The sequence below is a fragment of the Abrus precatorius genome, unplaced genomic scaffold (assembly GCF_003935025.1).
Source record: "Abrus precatorius isolate BTA unplaced genomic scaffold, Abrus_2018 Scaffold10, whole genome shotgun sequence".
Taxonomy (NCBI): Eukaryota; Viridiplantae; Streptophyta; class Magnoliopsida; order Fabales; family Fabaceae; genus Abrus; species Abrus precatorius.
The window spans coordinates 25,521,865-25,543,640 of NW_020874292.1; the positions used below are offsets into that span (position 1 = coordinate 25,521,865).

The 21,776-nt window shown below is 32.1% G+C and overlaps 4 protein-coding genes across 9 annotated transcripts; 1 reads left to right on the forward strand and 3 right to left on the reverse strand.

The window, feature by feature from the left end:
- Positions 1-239: 239 nt before the first annotated feature.
- Positions 240-4,901, forward strand: LOC113846604 (transcription factor GTE8). Of its 2 annotated transcripts, XM_027475070.1 has the most exons (11): positions 240-415; positions 1,100-1,952; positions 2,150-2,210; positions 2,281-2,427; positions 2,508-2,575; positions 2,675-2,732; positions 2,822-2,905; positions 2,997-3,118; positions 3,234-3,300; positions 3,872-3,993; positions 4,077-4,901. In XM_027475070.1, exons 2-11 carry the CDS (start codon positions 1,230-1,232, stop codon positions 4,323-4,325), a joined length of 1,701 nt encoding a protein of 566 aa, XP_027330871.1. In that variant the 5' UTR covers positions 240-415; positions 1,100-1,229; the 3' UTR covers positions 4,326-4,901. The 2 variants fall into 2 exon arrangements, with proteins under 2 accessions (XP_027330871.1, XP_027330878.1); XM_027475077.1 differs by lacking the exon at positions 2,281-2,427 and having other exon boundaries at positions 290-415; positions 2,532-2,575; positions 4,077-4,500.
- Positions 4,902-5,661: 760 nt separating this feature from the next.
- On the reverse strand, positions 5,662-7,878 carry LOC113846626 (eukaryotic translation initiation factor 4E-1-like). Of its 3 annotated transcripts, XM_027475108.1 has the most exons (5): positions 7,514-7,876; positions 7,213-7,378; positions 6,975-7,100; positions 6,012-6,077; positions 5,662-5,913 (listed from the first exon to the last, which is right to left on the reverse strand). In XM_027475108.1, the coding sequence occupies exons 1-5, from the start codon at positions 7,792-7,794 to the stop codon at positions 5,854-5,856; spliced, it is 699 nt and encodes a 232-aa protein (XP_027330909.1). In that variant the 5' UTR covers positions 7,795-7,876; the 3' UTR covers positions 5,662-5,853. The 3 variants fall into 3 exon arrangements, with proteins under 3 accessions (XP_027330909.1, XP_027330919.1, XP_027330927.1); XM_027475118.1 differs by lacking the exons at positions 5,662-5,913; positions 6,012-6,077 and adding an exon at positions 6,613-6,891 and having other exon boundaries at positions 7,514-7,878; XM_027475126.1 differs by lacking the exons at positions 5,662-5,913; positions 6,012-6,077 and adding an exon at positions 6,613-6,876 and having other exon boundaries at positions 7,514-7,877.
- A 1,321-nt stretch (positions 7,879-9,199) lies between these two features.
- Positions 9,200-13,149, reverse strand: LOC113846614 (serine hydroxymethyltransferase 3, chloroplastic). 2 transcript variants are annotated; one of them, XM_027475089.1, is made up of 12 exons: positions 12,879-12,948; positions 12,357-12,601; positions 11,735-11,930; positions 11,459-11,633; positions 11,257-11,374; positions 11,054-11,166; positions 10,826-10,948; positions 10,537-10,641; positions 10,309-10,395; positions 10,109-10,216; positions 9,767-9,839; positions 9,202-9,669 (listed from the first exon to the last, which is right to left on the reverse strand). In XM_027475089.1, the coding sequence occupies exons 2-12, from the start codon at positions 12,559-12,561 to the stop codon at positions 9,395-9,397; spliced, it is 1,578 nt and encodes a 525-aa protein (XP_027330890.1). In that variant the 5' UTR covers positions 12,562-12,601; positions 12,879-12,948; the 3' UTR covers positions 9,202-9,394. The 2 variants fall into 2 exon arrangements, with proteins under 2 accessions (XP_027330897.1, XP_027330890.1); XM_027475096.1 differs by lacking the exons at positions 10,109-10,216; positions 10,309-10,395; positions 10,537-10,641 and having other exon boundaries at positions 9,200-9,669; positions 12,879-13,149.
- Positions 13,150-14,303: 1,154 nt separating this feature from the next.
- LOC113846644 (PITH domain-containing protein 1) lies at positions 14,304-19,844 on the reverse strand. Of its 2 annotated transcripts, XM_027475136.1 has the most exons (9): positions 19,642-19,844; positions 19,242-19,322; positions 19,074-19,123; positions 17,771-17,848; positions 16,805-16,862; positions 16,672-16,721; positions 15,009-15,117; positions 14,872-14,933; positions 14,309-14,665 (listed from the first exon to the last, which is right to left on the reverse strand). In XM_027475136.1, the coding sequence occupies exons 1-9, from the start codon at positions 19,723-19,725 to the stop codon at positions 14,623-14,625; spliced, it is 615 nt and encodes a 204-aa protein (XP_027330937.1). In that variant the 5' UTR covers positions 19,726-19,844; the 3' UTR covers positions 14,309-14,622. The 2 variants fall into 2 exon arrangements, with proteins under 2 accessions (XP_027330945.1, XP_027330937.1); XM_027475144.1 differs by lacking the exon at positions 17,771-17,848 and having other exon boundaries at positions 14,304-14,665; positions 19,642-19,781.
- Between the last annotated feature and the right edge of the window lie 1,932 nt (positions 19,845-21,776).

Sequence of the window (21,776 nt, forward strand, 5' to 3'; positions counted from 1 at the left end):
CCGAGCTAGCCCAAATGTGATACGATGTAACTTGGATTATAAGTTAGTAGATATTTATATTCCGATCTAGTGGCTTTAGATATTTAGACTATCACAAATCACAACAATAATAGGATAAAATTTTTGTTATATTCTCTATTCATAGTGAAATAAATTAAGACATTATTTTAACTATAAAAAAAAGAAGTGGAGTAAGCCCCAAGTAATAATAAAACAAGAAATTCGTATTAAAAAAAAAGGAGCTAAAAAGTCAAGGTCGCGCGGAGATAAGTAAAAACCCTAAAAAACACTGGCACACGAAAAAACACACACACTGACTTTGGCAGCGCTTCTCCTCTTCTTCCTTGCGGTTGCGTCGATCTACGAGGGGGGCTTCTTAGCCCTCTCTCTCTCACTCTCTGGGCTGCAATTTTAGGTATTTTCGTTCGAAACCCTAAATCTTTTTTGCTACTGTCTTAAGCTTCTTTTGGTTCCCTTCTTTATTTTGTTGACTGTTTTGTTCTTTGGGTTGCCGAGGGTAACCCACGTGATTTCGATTTTCGGTCTTTCTTCTTCTTCAAATTCGATTCGAATGCGGAACTCAGTGAAAGACTATGTGTTCTCTTTATCTGGTTATCCAAGGAAGGTTTGGTTCTGTGTGTTGATTTGAAGGGCTGGATAACATGTTGCAATTGCTTCATTTAGTAGCTGTATTTCATATTTTCTCCCTTGTCATACTTGTATAGCTATTTGATTCGTTATATTTGAATGGATTGGGTTGTTGATTTTAGAATCTTTCCTTGAAATTGTTTCTTTCGTTTTGGTTAGTTGCAATATTGGGAAAATATTTTACTGTTGTGAAAGTTTTTTCGACTTCATTATGACATGTTATATAATCTCTTTATGTTGGTGATGATCAATTTTTGTAAACAAACTTTATTTTGATTGGAAGGGGAATTTCGTTATATATAATTATATATATTTGGAGAAAGGAATTTATTTTGTATAAATGAACAAGTAGTGCGCTGCCTTTTCTGGTTACATAAATTCATAAGTTATTCTTGCTGAGATTGTTGGCAACTTCTTTTTCTTTAAATATATATTTGTTTGGGCTATCCAGGTGATTTGTCTTCAGATGGAAGCATTGCTTGCTTGACTGACGCCTTTGTCTCAAAAGGATTGGGAATTTCTGGTTTTTGAGGGCTTGGAAATTCAGAGAGTAGCCTTTCACTCCGCGATATTCCATCACCATGATTGCCACAGAAACTATAGTACCCAATAGAAAATTGAAGATCAAGTTCTCAACCAAAAGGATAGAAGTTGATTCTGGCCCAAAATGTGAGTTTGAACAGCAAGTGTCTCACATTGATGAAAGTAGGTGCTGTAAATCAAATGAAAAATCCTCTCTGCCAGATTCCAACAAGAGGGGACCAGCAGAAAGTACTGAGGGCCAGACAGAGAAAAGGCAGAAGATTGACAGGAAAGGGTCACTGCAGTGTGCTACAATTCTGAAGAGTTTAATATCTCATCCATATAGTTGGGTGTTCAGTAAGCCAGTGGATCCTGTGGCATTGAATATTCCAGATTATTTTACAATCATATCTCGGCCAATGGATTTGGGCACTATTAAATCCAAGCTGGAGAAAAATATTTATTCTGGCGCTGAAGAGTTTGCTGCTGATGTCAGACTGACCTTTTCAAATGCCATGACATATAATCCTCCTGGTAATGATGTTCATTTGATGGCGAAGGAACTGAGGAAAGTATTTGATAGGAAATGGAAAGACTTGGATAAGAAATGGAAGTGTGAAGATGAGCATGGGAAAAGTGTGACTGGAACAATTAAGGAAACTGTTAGAAGAAGTCTTAATGGGACACATCCACGGCATAAAGATACTTTGCCCAAAAAGTCACAAGTATCTGAACACAAAGGAATACATAAGATTAGTTCATTGGCAGCAAGAGATGCTAGAGTAAGTGTTGTTTTCTGGGATGGAGAAAAGCATTACTGTGATATACAAGGATACAATATATTTACTGGAATTGATGAAATAAAATTGATACTTCTACCAACTTTGTTCTCCATGATCAACTTATAGTTGGATACATCTTTTGTTTCTTTTGTGTATTTTTGAAAGATGTCATTATTTTGACAATGTTTTACTCATAGGTGGTGGTACCTAAATTATCACAGATTCCTTTCAAATTGATTGAGAAGGACTTGCACAAAGGTATGATGCATTCAGAATACTGTGTGCGTTTATGGCTCTCTAAAGGAGCTAATAGCTGTGTATTCTATAGGCAGCAAAGGTAACCATGATGGGGAACAGCCTCCTGGCTCTGTAAAGGCCTGTTCTTCATTGCGACTTGTCACACGCAAGTGTAGCATTTGTGGTGACATCACATGCCATTGTGTAATTCCTAGCAATTCAACTCAAGTGTCATCAGGTAGTTAGGCAATCTTCTGGCTGATTCTCTTATTACTGTCCTTTGTTGCCCAATTGACTTGTATTTGCACATTGATTTAGATGTGTCATCTGATGGATGTGAAGGAAGGGAGGACCTATCTGCTCGTGGTGCTGATGCTTTGAGACAGGTATTAATAATATTGTCAACATCTTTAGCCAAATTGGTGCAGCAATTCAAAATTTCATTTACTTGCTAATCTAAGAAAAAACTTCATGTCTAATTGCAGGACTGCTCTACTAAATGTACGTCACCTACAGGGAAGAAATCTGATCCTGATTCTGATGGTGAGAAGAATTTATGATTTGTGATATGTTATGTTCTACCTGTTGCTTTCATGCTGATTTGGTATACTTGATGTTGATATTATGCAAAGGTGCTGTAAGTTCTTTGGATAGTGAACATGTATGTTCTAGTTCCGAGCTTGTAACTCCTGCTACTGATGCCTCCTCGGTGGAAGGTTGGCTTCTCTTCCCTTTATGCTTTAGTTAACTGCTACCTTTTGCATGTTAATTGGTAGGATTTTAATTGGTATTTTTCTAATGTTTTAGTATGGAGTACGCCTGTTTTTCCTGCACAGTTGTCTCCTAAAAAGGCTCTTCGCGCTGCCATGCTTAAAAGTCGCTTTGCAGATACCATCTTGAAAGCACAACAAAAGACTCTTCTTGAACATGTAGGGCTTATGAAAAAGGAGTCTCAATTGCTGTACTTTTTATCCTGTTGCCTTAGTAAAGGGTACTTTTGAGTGCAATATAATATGGTTTCCTAATTTTCATTGCTCTTTTTAGGGTGATAAAGGTGATCCTCTAAAAATGCAGCTGGAAAAGGAGAGATTGGAAAGGATTCAGCGTGAAGGTGAATTCATTACTTTTTACTTGAGACATAGTAGGAATTTAATTTGGTAGAACATACCTGTATGCTTGTTTTGAATTTTGAATGCCCATCAGTACAGTAGCATCATTTGTCTCTTCTGTTTTTTCAATTTATTTGATCTTTCTATATAGGAATTAAGAAGGTGCTTCATGTAATTTATATCTACCATCAGTGTGTGTAAAGGTTCTATATATATTGCACAAACCGAATTGTCTCTGTAGGAATACCCTGTTAAATTGATGCCTTATTGGGGATATATTTCAAGTATTAGTTATTAACTTTGGGACCATCTAATATCACAAAAGACACTGGTATTGATGTTCTAGATGAAGGGAATAAAGTAAGTTATCAATGGTTGGTCCAGTAGCTAGTGTTATTTTATCATACTGTGATGCCGTATAAATTTTTTACCCTTTTCCTTTTCTTTGCTCTTTGTTGTTTAGAGAGGAACTATTTGCTTCATATCTTTTCGTTTTCTAGTTCTTAATTGGTGTATATTGCATGCACTTTTATGCTTTATCATACTTAAATTGAGTGATATGCTGCTTAACAGAAAGAGCTAGGATTGAAGCCCAAATCAAAACTGCTGAAGCTGCTGCTAGAATGAGGGCTGAGGAAGAGTTGAGACAACGAAGAGAAAAGGAAAGAGAAGCTGCACGAGCTGCAATAGAGAAGGTTTTGTTCTTTAGTTATATGTTTTTTTTTTCTTACTAGAATTTTGTATATTAACAATGAATTTTCACTTTGATGTCTTGTAGATGAAAAGAACCGTTGAGATAGAACATAATATGGAGATCATTAAAGAACTGGAAAGTTTGAGTGGCTGTACACTATCTTATAAGGCCGTAGGTGGTAGAAATGGCTACAAAGTTGCAATGGAGACGTTGGATAAACCTCTGATTGAGAACCCATTGGAGCGGCTTGGTTTGTTTATCAAGGATGAATATACCGCAGATGAAGATGAGGAGGTTTTGAACGGAGGCTGGGAAGAAGGCGAAATTTTTTAGCGACACAACTTGATGTTGTTCTGCCAGCTCTAATTGTTTATATCCTCTTAGACAGGAAATCAGATAATTATTGTAAATGCATATATTGTGGAATCTATATAGTCTGTGAATTGGGACCTGCATGGACTTGGGGGACTACCCGCCTGCAATTTTGTTTTACATTCTTGAAGCATTACCATGATCAAACATGGAAGACTCCTGTAGACGGTGTCTTTGATAGGAAAAGGCTTAAGATAAAGATGGCCTAGAAAAAAATTGGAAAAAATATATACAAAAAAAATATTTTGTTCGCAAGTGCAAGCAATTGCTTCTGGCAGAACCATGGTATTTGTATTAAGAATTCGTAAGAGAACTGTGTTTAATTTGTGGCGCCGTGCTGTTTAGTGGTGTAGTTTTTAGTACTAGATTAAAAATGTTCCTTTAAAGTGAGTTTATGTATGAACCGTATTTGTTTCAAGGTTTTTTATTATATTATTAGAATTAATGTAAAAAAATACAGTGTATTTTAGTTTTTATTTAAAGTGTAACTTCAGAAATAGAAAATCTTAATGAATCTGTAAATCCATAATTAGTGTTGTACAAATTAAATGTCGGTAGTATTTTGGTCCCTAATTGTTTTGTGTTCTTTTTGTCATAAAATTTAATGTTTGAAATTTCAAATTTGGTTCGTTACACATGCTAATTAATGATAGAAATAGGATAGGTAAATTTTGCATAAATAAGTTTTGGTTGTTTAATAATTTTAAACTTTAAGTTAGGTAAATTTTACATAAATAAGTCTTTATTTAATAATTTTAAAATTTAAGTTTGGTTCATTATCTGTCATATTTGTTATTAGTGACAAAACCAATTGAATTTTTATATAAAATTATTTAATATATTTTTATAAATTTTAAATAAATCATTCTAATAAATTTAATTATTTTTTTAAGTTTAAATCTAATCTATTTAATTAATTAAATTTTTAAAAAAATTTAAGTTAAACTTATTAATTAAATAAATTAAGCTTTAAAAAAGTTACACCATAGACTCTTTCAAACATGGCCTATTTTCATTCCTAATGCCAATGCAATGAGTGACTCAATGGCCACCAAATTGGTAACGGTCAAGTTTCGTAACACTGACTGACACACTCTTTGTTTTCCAGTTGTTGCATGAGAATTTCGTCGCTGTATTATAAAAAGATTTTATATTGATAAATAATAAAGTTAATGATTTTGTTGAAACAGATATTACCCTCTCAAGTCTAGGTACATAGCAAGCACCTATTTTCAATGGTAGAATACATAGGAGAAAAACCAATAGTGGCAGACACATGGATGGTAGATTAAATGTAGAAGCAATTAACTAAATGACTATTATTAATGAAACACATTTCAGTCTGAAAAATTATCCGTAAACAACAAATAAAAGACAAAACTGCCTTAGAATTTAGCTCAGCTACATGTCGGAGGAAAGACATGGCATCTACATGCCACTTCACACATGAAATGTACGGCATCCTTCAATTGCTACCAGTTTAAAAACGCTATACAGTTTTTATGACGTATTTGTTCTTAGCACCTCTCTCAAGGTTCTTTGCATCCTCCTGGAGAAATAGAACAAAAGCAAAACGAAACAGCAAATTATTCCCTTTTGGGATAAAGTAATACCCAAATGCGAAAGCACACATATAATTCTACTCACATGAAATATAAAGCCAATGGACTCATTATAATCAAGAAACTCCTTCCACTGCTTTCCAATGCTCACCTGTAAGAAGATATATTTAGATGCTCCTCAAGTTGCCAGATAAATGAGACAAGATTTTGGGGGGCATTTACCAAGGCCAAGGATCTATCTATAAGGACTTTTTAACAAGATCTCAGAGAAGCTTATCAAAATAAAATATACTTAGCTTATTTCAGTAAGCTTTACGGTCAAACTTATTATGATAAAAGCATATCGAATAGATACTAAGTTATTTACTCAAACATGCCCATTGACACTTGCAAGCGCACAGGCACGGCAAGATTTAGGCAGTCACAAGCATAAGCAGATACCAACACCCCAAGTGTACAAAATACAATATATCATAGAGTTGTCAGTATTGCTAATAATCAGTGTAATCAGTGTAATCACAGAATGGTAGCTTAGCAAGTTCAAGAGCAAATTAGATGTGGTATGCCTACAAAGCATTGCTCAATATTTCTGACAAGACAATTATGGTTAAATCTCCTTCCCACAATTGTTATCTTCAGCCCTTAAAAGTAAGTTTAAGCAACAATATTAAAGTTTTATTGAAAAAAGTATTTATCACACTTTTGCATCTCTAATGTAATAAAAGGCTTCCTTTTTAACAGAAATCTACTGTTTTAGGATGTTTAAACTCAATGCTGTGGATAACAAAATCGTTAAACTACTCAGAACTGTGAATATCTATCTGTTCTTTACACTCATACTCAAAAGCAATAGTAAGAGGGGGGCTCAACAATGTTTTATAAGAACCATCCAGTTCCTTATCTAGCATGTCATTCGCTCATAACAAATTGACAAAGAGGCACCCTTCCGTCAGCATATAACATTGTTGTTAAACATTCACAAGAACCTTATTACAGAAAATCTTAAGAACTTCTAATAAAAAAATAAAGTAGTAAAAACTAATGTTACCTGGGCAGCTTCATTGGCAGCATTCTTAGTCCATAGAGCAATTTTTTCCTGCCTATTTCTGACATTCACAACTGCTCCACATATTTCATCTCCGTGATCAAATTGTTCTCCAATCATCGCTAACAACTTGAACCCAAAAAAACAAAAGAATTAGTATAACTATTATTAGTTATATAACAACGAACCTAACCAAATACACAATTATTTTATTTCAAAATCACAAACTCTAAAAACGCACCGTATACAACCAACTGGTATCAGATTTTCCCTTAGGAAAAGTCACAGTCCATTTTCCCCCATTAGCACAGATGGGATCCTCCCACTTTGGCTCAATCCTATACTTGAAACAGTGGAAATCCGCCCCAACGGCCAACTTACTCGGATGGTGAATGTTATTGTAAATGCTGAAATAGCGAAAAATAACACAGAAAAAAATATATTAAAGATTGCAAGAATCAAGAAAAAGTGAATTAGGTTAAGACCCAGAAGAAAGAGAAATGGGGAAAGAGAAGAAGAAAGGGGAAAGATTGAAGCTTAACCTCCAAAACTCTTCGACGGTGGCGAAAGTGTAAATGGGTCGGATAGAGCTTCCCCATTCGGCTTGTTTGGACTTAGCGGAAGGGCTATCGAACCAGAAAGTCCAAGAATTCTCCAGCGGGTGAGGCTGCCGGACAAGGGTCGCCGGAGCTTTCGAAGCGCCGGAGGATTCCTCTTCGTCGATGATCTCACCCTCTTCTAGGTCGTCGTCGTCGTTCTCCGCCATGACCCTATTAGGGTTCTCCTCTGCCATGCTTGATTTTGGGGTATCTTCCACAACCATCTATTTTTCTCTCAATTCTTTAATGGGATCGAATGGAAATTTTGGAATGGATTTGCTGACTCTGTGATTTTAATTACAAACACTTGTGTGGTGGGCTGGGTCACTCACACCGCTTAGCTGGGTTTCAAGCCCCATCCTTGTAATGCATATGTCAGTTATTAATAAAAATAGGGTTAATTAATGTTTTAATTTTCAGACAAAAAAAAAAACTAATGTTTTAGTTTTAAAAATTAATAGATATATATTTTTCACTTAAATTAATATTAAAAGTATCCTGATACTGTCATCGGATATGATTCTATTAAATATTACAAGAGTACATTATTATACTTTTTTATATAAAAATATTTTTAATTCATTAACTAATATTTTAAGATATTAATTAATAATTTTTATTAAGATATAAGTTGGAATTTTTAAAAAAATAGTATATACCTTATTCGTAACCTTCTTTTAGTTATTTATTCTTTGATTGATCTGATTTTTTAAGTTTTTATTTTATTGATAATGAAGAGGATAAACCTTAAAGAAAAAGGCAAACTTCTTCCTACTTTTAGGCTTTTATTATTATTGAAAAGTGCAATGCTAACATATTATTTTTAACATAATTTTTAATTATTTATTAAATTTTATTAAAAACTACAAAAATATGAGATAAATATTTTTTTTTTAAAAAAAAAAGATAGGAACTCACTTATTTTTGTATTTTTTGGTAAATTTTAACATTACAAAAAGTGTGTTGCTATCCTTATCATTATTTTATTCGAGTAATTAAAACTCATTTTATTAAATTTTGTAGAATTTATCTCACCTCTATTCGTTATAACATGGGAATAACTTTATCATGCCGTTTTTCTTTCTCTATGATTTACTTCAACCTTACTAATAACTCCAATAGTAGATCATGCTTATAAGCTTCTTAACATGCTTCAAAACACACAATGTTATCTACCGAAGATAGCCCCATAACTCAAAATTGTAACTTTTTTTATTTTAAAAGGCACCCTTTTGGGGGGATGATGATGAAAACCTTGTTGTATATATATAAACTCGTCTTTCAAAAAATCAACTTGTTTATTATTCATCACATCAATTCTTTAATAATTATGATTAAATCAGCTTCTTTAACGAACAGTGCAAGTTACTAAATAAATGAGCTCTTTTGTCATTATTTTAGATTTTCATAAGTAGAAGTGCAAAAATATGTTCCATCTTTAAAAAAACTAATTTAATAATAAAAAAAAGCTTTAAAAAAGTGTAATATTTTAAGAACAAATTTAAAATTTGCCTACAGCTACCACTAGTATAAGGCTTTTTGAATCCCAAGTCGGCCTACAGGTTTATCATCCAGTCACCTAATATTCATTACTAATAAACCAAAATGCTACAACCCCTAGAAAATATTTGAAGGATCAATGTCTGATTGCATCCAGTTCCAAATGGATGTATGATTATATAAAGCTGCAACAGCAGAAGAGACACGTTTAATCATGAAATCTAAAGCAACAAACATCATCAGCGACACACAATGGATGTATGATTATTATATCAAAAATTTTCGACAGTGTCCTAGTTTTTAGCGTTCATTAAGCAAGTACACTTAGACTCCAGGTATAGGATATTGAGTAGTAAGAGCTTCAACTTTACTACGCAACTCTGAAACCTTATCTCCCAAAGGAAATTCAGGAGATGATACAAATTTCAAAAAGTCTTGGAGCTTTGTTCCTGAGACCAAACTTTTGGCTTCAAGACTTATCTGAACACCCTCATGAATCAAGTCTGCAATTAGTGCAAATTCTTTCTTACCAAGTCCTCTTGTTGTCATTGCAGGTGACCCAATGCGAATGCCTCCTGGAACTAGGGCACTCTTATCACCTTTTGTGATCAGCACGTGTCAGTATGGGTCATAAATATCATAAAGAATAAGCAAAAATGTCAAAGTAAATCAACACACAAGGAATAAGAATCTTACCAGGCACAGAATTTTTGTTGAGGGTTATGGAGGCCATGTCAAGAATTTTCTCCACCCGAGCACCATCAATACCCTACAGGATGTGATGCTGATTAATATGAAAAACAACTAACAATAACAAAGTCTTATCCCACTACGTAAAATCAACTGCATTAATATGAAAAACAACTAGAGTGCTAAAAAGGATCATACATAAACATGTAAAATCAACGTCTTTTTACATTCAAAAACATGTCAAATACATTGCAAACTCTGCATTAGTTTTATAATGGATGGGGGAAAAGAAGACGAGGGAACTGAACATTTTATCAAGACACAAGAAACAAATAGCAAAAAGCTTACAGATGGCCTCAGATCGACAAGAATCAAGTGATTATCACTACCGCCAGAAACCAGTTTATATCCATGCTCAATTAAATGGTTAGCAAGAGCTCTCGTGTTAGCGACCACCTGCAAGATGGTAGTTTTATAAGCGCCATTGTTAGGAAGTGCCTCACGCCCACCCACCTATTAACCAATGATGAAACGGGATATTGATATACCTGATTTTGGTAAATTTTGAATTCTGGAGATTGGGCATACTTCAAGCAAACTGCTAGTCCTCCAATTGTGTTGTTATGAGGACCACCCTGGATAATTCTACTATAAATCAATATCACAAACTAGGAACGTAAAGAAGACAACATCTAACTTCATACGTGCATAGGATCCACTCAACGTCTGAGTTAGAATAAATGAAAGATAACAAATTAGAGGACTTCCTAATTTACCTGTAGACCAGGAAAAACAGCATTGTTAATGGCAGATTCCAGATCAACCCCAAGCACAGGATCTTTCTTGAAGAATATCATACCACCTCTTGGACCTCTTAAAGACTGGAGGAAAATATCCAATAGATTGTGTCTCAGATGTGTCGTGTTTAACAAATAAAAGTATTTACTTCATAATTCCAAGTAAACATAGCGTTGTGTTTATACAAAAATTAAATGCAAAGTCCTCTTCTCATTTTCATTTTGAACACATAAATACAAAGTGTGACACAAATATCTCAAAGCAAACCTTGTGGGTTGTGGTGGTCACAATGTCACAAAACTCAAAGGGATCAGCAAGCACAGATGCAGCAACAAGCCCACTTATGTGAGCCATATCCATCATAAGAAAAGCACCTACTTCATCTGCAATCTTCCCATGCGTATATAAGATGTAATTAGCTTTTTGCCAAGAAGAAAACCATATTAGATAATGAGCAATATATAATTGCAGAAAATGCATAAGAACAAAACATACTTTTCTCATGCGAGGATAGTCAATGTCTCGAGGATAAGCACTAGCACCAGCAATAATGAGTTTTGGTCGGAAAAGAGTAGCAGTTTTCTCCAGCATGTCATAATCAATAAGACCTGTTGTGATTCCAGCATGGGTTAAAAAATAAGATACCCCCCAAAGGAGCCACTATAATTGTAAAAATTTTAATGACAAAACAAAAGCACCTGTTGATTCATCAAGTCGATAAGGCATAGATTCAAAATAAATTGAGGTGGCTGATACACGTTTTTTAGGTGTCATGAATCCATGAGACAAATGTCCTCCATGAGGCAAGTCCAAACCCTGGTGATATAACATTATACATTAGCAAAATCAAATTGGCTGTCGATTGAATAGTCAAGATCAAGCGAGGGGAGAACAGTTTACCATTATTCGATCATGTGGTTTAAGGACTGCAGTGTATACTGCAAAATTAGCAGGGGAACCAGATAATGGTTGAACATTAACACCCCACTTATTTCCATCTACATGAAATGCAGCCAGTGCCCTTTCTTGACAAAGGATTTCAAGCTCATCAATGTACTCATTGCCACCATAGTACCTTGAATGTAAGATGAGGTTTCAGTCAATGAAATTACAAAAGCAGATAACGAAAGACACATTTAGTAAAATTCTCATATTTTGAGAAACATAAAAACTGACCTTTTACCAGGTAGTCCTTCTGAGTACTTGTTTGTGAGGCACGAACCAACTGCTTCCATCACTGCTCTAGATGTAAAATTCTCAGAAGCAATAAGCTCAAGACTTTTAAATTGCCGGTCCTTTTCCTTGTTAATAATTGCACAAACCTCAGAATCAGCTTCATTCAACCCATAGTCCAAGAAGCTACTTCCATCGCCTAATATTAAGTCAAATATATCATACACAAATGTTCACATACTATCCTACTAATATATATTATTTGATGTTCACGCTAAACTGGGTGTCATTTTTCAAACGCTGCCACATAACAATGTGTCTTCAATAAACACAGAAGGAAGAACAAGGAACACAAAGACACTCACAGATAAAAAGGAAAGGAATCTATCTAGCACACCAGATTGCAAGAAATAGGTGAGCAACTGCACTCGTATTCCATTGTTAGATACAAAACAAACCAGAAAACCTCAAACCTATTTGCTTAAGAAGCTGCACACTTGTTCCATACACAACTATCCTACATAATTTATCAATCTCCAGCACCCTCAAATCTTTCGGAAGGGGGAAAAAAACACCATGCATTCACAAACGATAACTTCTCCATCAAATGGCAAATTAAAGTTACCTCCAATTTCAGGCACAGAGAAAGACAAAGATGATGGCTTCCCAGTGACCAAACCTCCCTCAACATGAGATGCTTTGCAGGGCTTCAAATGGTAAACCTTCATTTGAGGTATAAATCCATTACTGCCACACCCTTTAGCAGGGAAATTCATCCCTTTCGTCCAAACAGGTTGTTGCAAAGAACCCATCATTGAAACACCTTGCATCCTTGTCTTGTAAATTCAGTATAAGCGTTACACCCCTTCCCTACACAATCCATAAAGCATTATACAATAAAAATAAGATTTTGATTACCACATAACATGCTATAGAATTCACTATAAAAAAATGGAAAAAATAATTGAGATAATACATACACCCACATGATTTTTAGTTTTGAACAAATAAAAGTAGTGTTACTCTGTATATTATTAATCAATATAAAGCTGAAAAGTTGAAACAAAAATCAATCTATATAACTGAAACAAGTAAATAAATAAGTGAAGGCAGAAAGAAGATGAATTTAAGTGAGTGGTGGACTTACTGGACGGTGGCTCGTTGCTGAAGGAAGGGTGGAAAAAAAGTTTTCAGTGGAGTCAAACCAGTTAGGGTTTCAGAATTTGAAAATTTTGAGCTTAAAAAGAGAGAAGAATAGAAAGAAAAAAAAAAAAGTGAAAACGACAAAGAAGATTAGGATGCGGGAAATGGTTGAATTCAGCGGCTAAAGTGACAATGTGGCGATGAAAATTAAAAGGGTTGTGATAAGATTAAGAGATTAATGAATATAATAAAGCTTAATTAGATGTATTGTCGTGTAAAAGCTGTCCAGTCTGAATTTAATTTATATAATTTCTTTTAATGATACAATTTTTACTTTTTCATATCTTTAGTACCTTAACTCACAGTCCAGTAACATAATGTCAATTTTTAATTCAACCACATCACCTAAAAAATTAAAAATAATAGTTTATAAAAAAAATAAAAGTTATATCTTAATAAAATATTTTATATGAATAAAGCTTAAATTGTACAATATTTGTATATATTAAACACTTAATTAAATTAAAAATTAAAAAATATATCAATATAGTTTCATCATATTTTTAATGTTTTTAATTTAATTTTAATAAAACATTATTTGTTATTTTAGTAATTAATATTTATAAGATTTATTAATAAATAAGATAAGAGAATAAAATATATTTTTATTTTATTTTTAATACTATTTATTTTAGATTTTGTTAATCAATATTTTAAATGTATTAATTAAAAATAAAAAATTATATTAAAAATTACAAGAAATATATATTAAGAATATGTTTTATTAAAAAAAATTCCTAATTTTTTGGTTAATGTTCTTTGAGTATGAATTAGTGTTTCGTTTTGTATTTACTTATTTAATCAATAAGATAGAATATATAAGAGCAAAATCATACTAATCAGCCTTGAAAGCAACTCTCATTTACCGTGTGCTTGCTTGTCTAGCCAATGGAACCAATGAAGGGATTTATCTTGAATTGGACCAATTTGTTTCGTTTATAATAACAATTATCGGAATTTTGGCTACTATTGTCTAGACGATCTTTACTCTTTCCACGTCACGGTCTCTGTCCTTCCAAAAACTATTAATATTTTAATTAAGATAATTTAATAGAAGATAAAAATATACTTAAGTGCGTAGCCAGAGCAAACTAAAAAAATTAAATGGGCGGCTATATAAGCGATTGAAGGATTATCTTGAGAAGTTTGTCACTTGAAATACATTTCACTGTCCAACTACGTAATTTACATGAAAGGTCGCAAAACCAAGTTTTTCATTTTCTGCCAACCATCGAAGAGAAAGTTAAATTCTATCCTAAAAAACGAATCCTCTCATTTTCATGCAGCCAAGATATTGCATAATTCTTCCTCCATTTATATGGGTTAACCTCATTCAATTTTTCTCAGCTAGAGCCGAATTAGATTCGCTTCTTTAAGAAAAGTCATTGCATCTAACACATTGGCAATTTGTACCAATTTCATACGAATAAAAAGCATAACCTAACCTTTTCATTTCTCTTTTCCAAAAGGACATATTCTTCCAATGGCATAGAGGAACAAATGATAATGCATAGTTTTTCATTTGTTCTATAAGACATTTTAAATTGTCATATTTATCACCCAAATGACTAGCATGTAGCCACAGAAATTCTTGTGTAATTTACATGGACTCCAGGACTAAATTATTTCACTACTTTTTTTGGCTTGCTATGGTTATCATGTAACAAAATAGCATTCATAAATGCATTTCATTCCACGTGCGAAAGTCCCCCGCCACTCTCAGCACGAGTCCTACAAAAGAATTAGTGTTAGGAAGTACGAAGGAGGCACAATTATAGTAAAGTGAAGCCCAGGCTTTTAACCATTTCAATGTACAAACCCATGCAATCTTATGAATACACGTGCGCGTGCATAAAAGGGTTGATAGTAAAAACATATAGGAATGACACAGGATATAAAGAACAAATTGATAATATAATAATGCATTCAATACTTACTTATGGTCAGAAGGATTTGGCATTAGCTCATAAACAATAGTAGCAACCACATCCCTTTTTAACTATACAATAAACAAGAAAGTTAATAGTCTGACTAGATTGTAAACCAGCAACTGTGAATTTAGCAGTAAGAGTACCTGAGTGGCTTCGCCTTTAAACCCAATATAGTATATCTTAGTAGTGTCACCTCCGAAATTGTCAGGAAAATGCAACGTAATATTTGCCACACTTTGAAATTTAGAATATCTGATCCAAGGGAATGATATATTAGAAGATGATGAGTCACTAGCTCATCTAAAAAATTTAAGTCTTTTGGTATATTTCATTGAGTTTAAATTATAAATTAATGTAATTAATTAAAAATTTCAATAAAATGTTGTAACTGCTGAAAAATTGATAAATCTTTCATAGTTTGATGCTGGCAATTGAATTTTGAAGGGATTTGAAGAAAATTGGCAATCAGACTAAAGAGCAAAAGTTGAATGTTGCAGGATACAATTGTGGAGACACTATGCTGAATGAGCATATAAAAGCGAAAATTTCCGAAAAGGCAGCATCTTTTAGTTTTATCTTTCCTTTTTAGTACATTATGAAGGCGCAGAAATCTAAGTTTTCGTACAGTTTATGGAGAAATGGCAGCTATGGTAGTTTTCTTACATGTTTTCTAGAGGATTCATATAGGAACTTGAATTCCCTTTTTATTTTTTCTGGTTTATGTAATGGAACAGTAATTCTCTGATTTCATCTATTTGTTGTAAACTTTTCTATAGACATGAATTCTGTTTCTAATATATATTTCTGTTTTATATTATTTATTTTCATTATGTCTAGCTAAATATCTTGGAGTTGAGTGAGGATGAACTTATACCTTTATCATTTGCAATGAACTAACATTGGATATAGCTCAATATACATGCTTTAATCTAACATTTTGATTTTGAACTTAATACTTCCTTGTTTTATGTGAATAAGGTTGATGAGAAAGAGTTTATTGCTGAAAAATAGTGAACTTTCTTAGATATGAATTAATTTGTTCATTATGAATTATCTAGAAATAAAAATTTATGATGATGTGGTCAATGGGTTTAAATCTTAATGCTAAATGTTTTTAGTTGTATCTAAAGAATTAAGACACTAATTTTATTTTAGAACTAATTACCAAAGAATTGGGGTTGGGTATTTTAGAAAATCTGACCATTAGATGAAGCTGTATTTAGAATTACATATATATTTGTATGTAAGGCAAAAGAGATGAGGGATTCCGAACGCAACCTACTTTTTAATCGTCTTTAGATCCACTTCCTGTAATTAAGACATTTACTTTCTGCAGTTATTTTGTTTATTGTTCCAAGTTTTATTTCTCAGTTTATGTTAACATATTAATTTCAATTCCAGCACTTCTAATTTCATTTGTTTACAATCCTGCACTTAGTTAAATTTCATTTTGTTCATACTCTATTTTTAGTGACCCAAATAGTGTCGTTCTTATACGTTGGTACTTAGTATTAATTCTTATGAACAATAATCTAATTTGTTATTTCATCTATTTGGTGCACTTGCCAAAAAGTCATTAGAAGACCGTAATACTAGAGACAAAAAACTGAAACTCCAACGATACAAAGCATTATTGCCCCTAATTAGTCAGTATGGTATATACTACATTAATATAACATAGGAAATGCATTGCATACATGTATTATTGCCTTATTGAATATTTTGCAATTTTTTTTTTGAGCATTAGTGTTAGTAGAAAAGGCCAAAGTAATGGAAGAACTAAAATGAGCAGTCAGTAATGATTACCTTGTCTGGTATTCCAATACTCCTTGCATATTCTCAACCAAATCCCACTCCTTTAAGAAGAAAAAAATATTTCATACAAGTTGTAGTGTGGACTTGTCAATTAATTCCTTGGAAACCTTGAAAGAAACTATACCTGAATGGCTTGCATGCCTTGTGCATCTGAAAAGTCAATACCGTCCCGATTGATGAACCTAATTCAAGTTGAAGTGTTCAGCCTTTTTTATGTAAGAGTAAGAGAATATTTACAATAAAAAAGGTTATTGTAATTGAATATTCAATTTAGTCAAGATTGTACAAATATTATTTTCCAACCTACAAAATGTTGTATAGAGGTGGGGTATTGAGTCTGTTGATTGTAAAGGGGATACTTGGAAAGTAGATTAAAAAAGTTTGGGCCAAAATACTAAACTATATTATTTTTATGTGAAAGTAAGTAATAGGAAAGAGGTTGACAAACGTCTACAGTTAATTTCATCTTTCATCTTACAACCTTTCCTCCTTAGATTAAATTGAACAAAAGAAAAACAAGTGTTGATCACAAAAACATGCACAAATTCATTTGGTATGAGCGTTTACTAAGATATTCACACTGGTTGCACTGATATCCAATTGAGAATAAAAACAGCTCAATTGTATAAATAGAGGATGCCATTAAGCAGGAAAAAAAACACGAACATCAGACAGCACAGGTGGGGAAAGGTTAAAAGTGGAGATGGTATCTAAAATCCCTACGTGGCACATGAATAATCCAAATAAATTTAACAAGCTGGATTTGATGAGAGAAAAAAAGATATCACAATCATGAGACAATCAAAGAGGATAAATCTTATAGAAGGAATGTTTCAAATGGTAAAGCAACAACATTCATTTTAAACTCAGTTGTTGTCCAAGCCAAAGACAAACCAAGAACTAGAGCTGCAGAGGCTGGTATGTTTCTCATATCGGATTGGCAAACATAAGAAAATTAAATAAAATCCAATTTTTTGCAGGCGAAAATTAACTCTTTTATTATCAAATTCAGATGGAATGTAGGGCGTAATTCCTCAAAAAAATATAAAAAATAAATACAATATAGCTGCTTCTAAACCATAAAACTTACGCCCTCATCTTCGAAGGGCTTGTTCCATCAGCTCCACCAACAATGGATATGCTCTTAATCTTGACATCTGAAGTAAATCTATCTTACACAGAAGCATAACAGGTTCTGTAAGAACATACAGGGCCATTTTTCTAAATAGCAAAATGATAATGCTACAGCTAAATCGTTGCACTTACTGATTTTAGAAGAAAGTTGATCATACAAAAATTTAAGATTGACAGCACAAAGGAAAAATTTTACAATGAAAGGAAGCATAATTCAAGACATAAACATGGTCACAAGCACACACACATGTATGTGTTTTTCTTATTAAACTATTGCATAAGATTGCCAGAAAATTCTATACAGTTCAGGTACAGTTAATCCTATGGGGCATATAGAGAGAGAATTTTTGTTTTATTTAAAAAAAAAGAAAGAAAAACATCATAAAAACAGTGTACTGATACTAAGAAAACATATTTATTTTCCTTCCTAACATCTAAAGCATAATTCACTAGAATCATAATACGTAATTCAGTCCAATTTTAAAGAATACTTGTTTTATTCACAGTAAAGGGTGTGATAACGTCAATATTCCACCTGACAACTTCTACCCAAAAGTACTTATGTTATAAACATAGCCTTACCAAGTGCTAAATATTTCCATATCTTAGAGGCTTGTAGGGTAAGCAATTACATTATACTCACATTTTAAGACTAGATGATCTCAATATACAATGAAGGGTTTCTTTAATCTACCCTTGTTATTGAAAAATAGGTGCAATGTTTTTCTCTCCATAACCATTATTTAGAACATGGTTTTCATAAAACACAAAAAACAAAATTGACAAGGAATAGGCTGCAAAATTGTGATGTAATAAAAATGGTAATTAGGAGGTGAAAATAGTCATAGTTAGTGGGGTGGGGAAATTTAAATTAAAATTTGCTGTTACATGTTCATATAGCTTATGCTGACAAAATTATATGCTTGAATCTTTACAATTTAGATAAGCTCTGTAAAGGAGAATCGGAACCAGTAATACTACCAAAAACCTCCAGGTTGTTAACAACGGGGTTGAAAATTTTCTTGGCCTTCAAGGCCATTAAAATGAAAATTAAAGACATAAAAAATATTAAATTGACAATCCACCCCTTATATTCTACATTTCAGGAATCAGCATATTTACATAGACAAACACCACAACAACAAAGGAAAGCAACTGATTAAAATATATAAAGAACACATTCAATACAGCATAGTAAAACTAGAGAAAAATCAGTTCAACGTGTAGAAAGCATAAAGGTATGAGGCATAAAAACTTACGGAATGAATACAAGTAACTCGGGATCCCCTTCATTGCTTTCCAAGTGTTCCTGTTGAAGCAAAGAAGACCAAAAAAGATACATTATTATTTACTACAGGTTAAAGATCACACTGTGCAACTCGCAAGGAGTGAACAACGAAATTAAAGTGGATTGCTGAATGCATTACCCCAGAAGAATTCAGACGGTCTTCCCAAGCTTTAAAAACTGACTTAACACTGCCTGGAGTTGCCTCATTCAAAGCAGATACCTGAACAATATTTTCAAATTAAGATCCTTTTAATTTTTCTTTTCAATAAAAAATTTAAAGAATACAGAACCTACATTTGATAATCATTCTAAAGAGATGCAATGCGATACACCTAAAGATTAAAAAAAACCACATCCACAGTAGCAGTGCGGTATGCACAGTACTGCACATGCTCTCTAAAATTTATTATGTTCTTTCTATACAAGCTTTTCTGCTTTCAATAATGAAGGAATCAATAAAAGACATCATAATCAACATCATCGGAATTTGTCTCAATTTGATGTGGGTGTGCGAGAGAGACAGAGAGATAGGGAGGAACCTTGGAGAGGTCGATGTGTTTGTAGAGAGACCAGTCAGAGGAACAGTCATGGTCTTCGCAACTGTGGTCGTGCAAGCACGCCATCTTCGCTCTTCACTCGCAACGCAAACCAGTCCCGATTCGTTTCTCCTCGATTTGGTTTAACACCCCCAGCACCGTTTCACCTTTATCAAAACGACACACACCCCATTCGTTTGTTTCCTGATATGATAAACGACAAGTCGTATTCATGATGGCAGCGTATAATCTACAAGAAGGAACAAAATTCTGTACCAAAATAATAATAATAATAATAATAACAATAATAATTTCACTTTTTTTTCTTCCTTCTCGTTTTTACTCACTTGTTTCTTTTACCCTTTTTTTTTTGGAAAAATAGTTTGTTTACACCTATAAAATAAGGTGTGAAATAGATGGAAGAAGAAAAATATTTTAAATAAATAAATAAATTATGTAATAAAAATGAAAAAAATAAAAACAATTATAATGTAAGAGAAAATATCTGTGAAAATATATAATTTTTTATTTTATTGTTACATCTTTCATTTTTATTATTTCTCTTTTTTTATATCCAAATAACACCTCACAAAGAGATATCAAAATCTCATCACTCAATTAAAAAATCTTGTACATGGATAATATATTTATTTTAATAAGGAGTGTGTAACTTGTTAGATGTCCCTAAAGTTTGTCTAATATAAATAATATTTTTATATAATCATACAAAAAAAATTAATGAATGAATAATTCTTGCATGAGAAAAATTATAAAAAAGGAAGTGAAGAATGAAAAACATAGAGGATGATAGTTGATGAAATTATTGAGGCTAGTCTCTTGAGTGGGAGAAGTTAACCCAATTTATTAATTTATTAAATGAGAGTGTACTACAAGTTAAGTATTAGATTAAAATATTTATGTTTAATGTGAAATTTACAATGTTATTACACCTTTTAAGAATTGATGTTTATGATAACTTTATTTTATTCATTCAAACTTGGTGATAGTATTATTTTTCTTTAAATAACTTTACTCACCTATTAATATTCGTTGCATTATACTTAATTCAACTTATAGGTAACCTTTTTATGTAGGTCAATGTCTCTCAATAAAAACACTAATTATTGTAACCAGCATTGTGCTAATTAAATGTTTCCTTAAGTATGCACTTTAGAATATATGGCTCTCGGTCAAAAGGTTGATGAGGGTGAAAACAAAATTATATTCCTCGATATACATAAATTCCTTTTATTAACGTTTTTATGTTATTTAAAATAAATATTAATAACGCACTTTTAATATATTTTTTATTAGTTAAAATTTTTTTAAATATAAAATAATGAGCAGAGCTCGATAATTTCAAATGAAACCTACATAGTTTTATAATTATTCATCAATTTCAACAAATAATAAAAAGTATGTTAAAAGAAATGTATTAAAATTTATTCAAACAACGTTTTTTATTTTAAAACATATAACTACTAAAAAGGTTGAGTTTTATATTGTAATGTTAACATTTCCCTTTTATTTCATTTCAATTTCAAGCTATATTGGACAAATAATATAAATTTTTTATTTTATTGATTTATTATTATTATTATTAAACTAAATACAAATGCAAATCTATAAAATGTACACATAAAATTATAAGTTGAATAAGAAATATAGGTTATATTAATCAATATTATTTTAAAATGTGTAATTATTGAAAAGGTTGAGTTTTATGTTCTGGTCTTAAAATTTATATTTTTTTCATTTTATTATTTTCAAAGTATATAATACAAAAATATAAATCATGTTGTTTTTTCAAAATAGCATCATTTTATAAATAAAATTTTCGACAAAGTATATCAAATACACTCATAAAATTATAAGTCGAATAAAAAAAATTGTTAACAAAGTTGTATAATATATGATTGTGAAGGCAAATGAACTTAAACCTAGTTTAAATAAACTTTTAGAGAAATATTTATGAAAAAAAAATAAACTATGCTATTGTTTTTTAATAAATAAATTTTAGCATTAAATTATAAATAAATTTTTCAACAAAGTATATAAAACATACTCATAATTATAAGTCAAATAAAAAAATGCTAACAAAGTTGTATAATTATAAAGACAAACGAGGGTAAATTTCT

Coding starts and splice junctions, on each gene's coding strand:
- LOC113846604 (XM_027475070.1), top strand. CDS start 1,230: ATGATTGCCACAGAAACTATAGTACCCAATAGAAAATTGAAGATCAAG. Junction 2,211..2,280: donor TGAGAAGGACTTGCACAAAG/GTATGATGCATT, acceptor TGTATTCTATAG/GCAGCAAAGGTAACCATGAT. Junction 2,906..2,996: donor TGATGCCTCCTCGGTGGAAG/GTTGGCTTCTCT, acceptor CTAATGTTTTAG/TATGGAGTACGCCTGTTTTT.
- LOC113846626 (XM_027475108.1), bottom strand. CDS start 7,794: ATGGTTGTGGAAGATACCCCAAAATCAAGCATGGCAGAGGAGAACCCT. Junction 7,379..7,513: donor ACCGTCGAAGAGTTTTGGAG/GTTAAGCTTCAA, acceptor TCGCTATTTCAG/CATTTACAATAACATTCACC. Junction 6,078..6,974: donor CTGCCAATGAAGCTGCCCAG/GTAACATTAGTT, acceptor ATCTTCTTACAG/GTGAGCATTGGAAAGCAGTG.
- LOC113846614 (XM_027475089.1), bottom strand. CDS start 12,561: ATGCAAGGTGTTTCAATGATGGGTTCTTTGCAACAACCTGTTTGGACG. Junction 11,375..11,458: donor AACCACATGATCGAATAATG/GTAAACTGTTCT, acceptor TTATATCACCAG/GGTTTGGACTTGCCTCATGG. Junction 10,642..10,825: donor TGACCACCACAACCCACAAG/GTTTGCTTTGAG, acceptor ATTTTCCTCCAG/TCTTTAAGAGGTCCAAGAGG.
- LOC113846644 (XM_027475136.1), bottom strand. CDS start 19,725: ATGGCGTGCTTGCACGACCACAGTTGCGAAGACCATGACTGTTCCTCT. Junction 16,863..17,770: donor AGCCCTTCGAAGATGAGGGC/GTAAGTTTTATG, acceptor AACTTGAATTAG/GTTCATCAATCGGGACGGTA. Junction 14,934..15,008: donor TTAAAGGCGAAGCCACTCAG/GTACTCTTACTG, acceptor TTTATTGTATAG/TTAAAAAGGGATGTGGTTGC.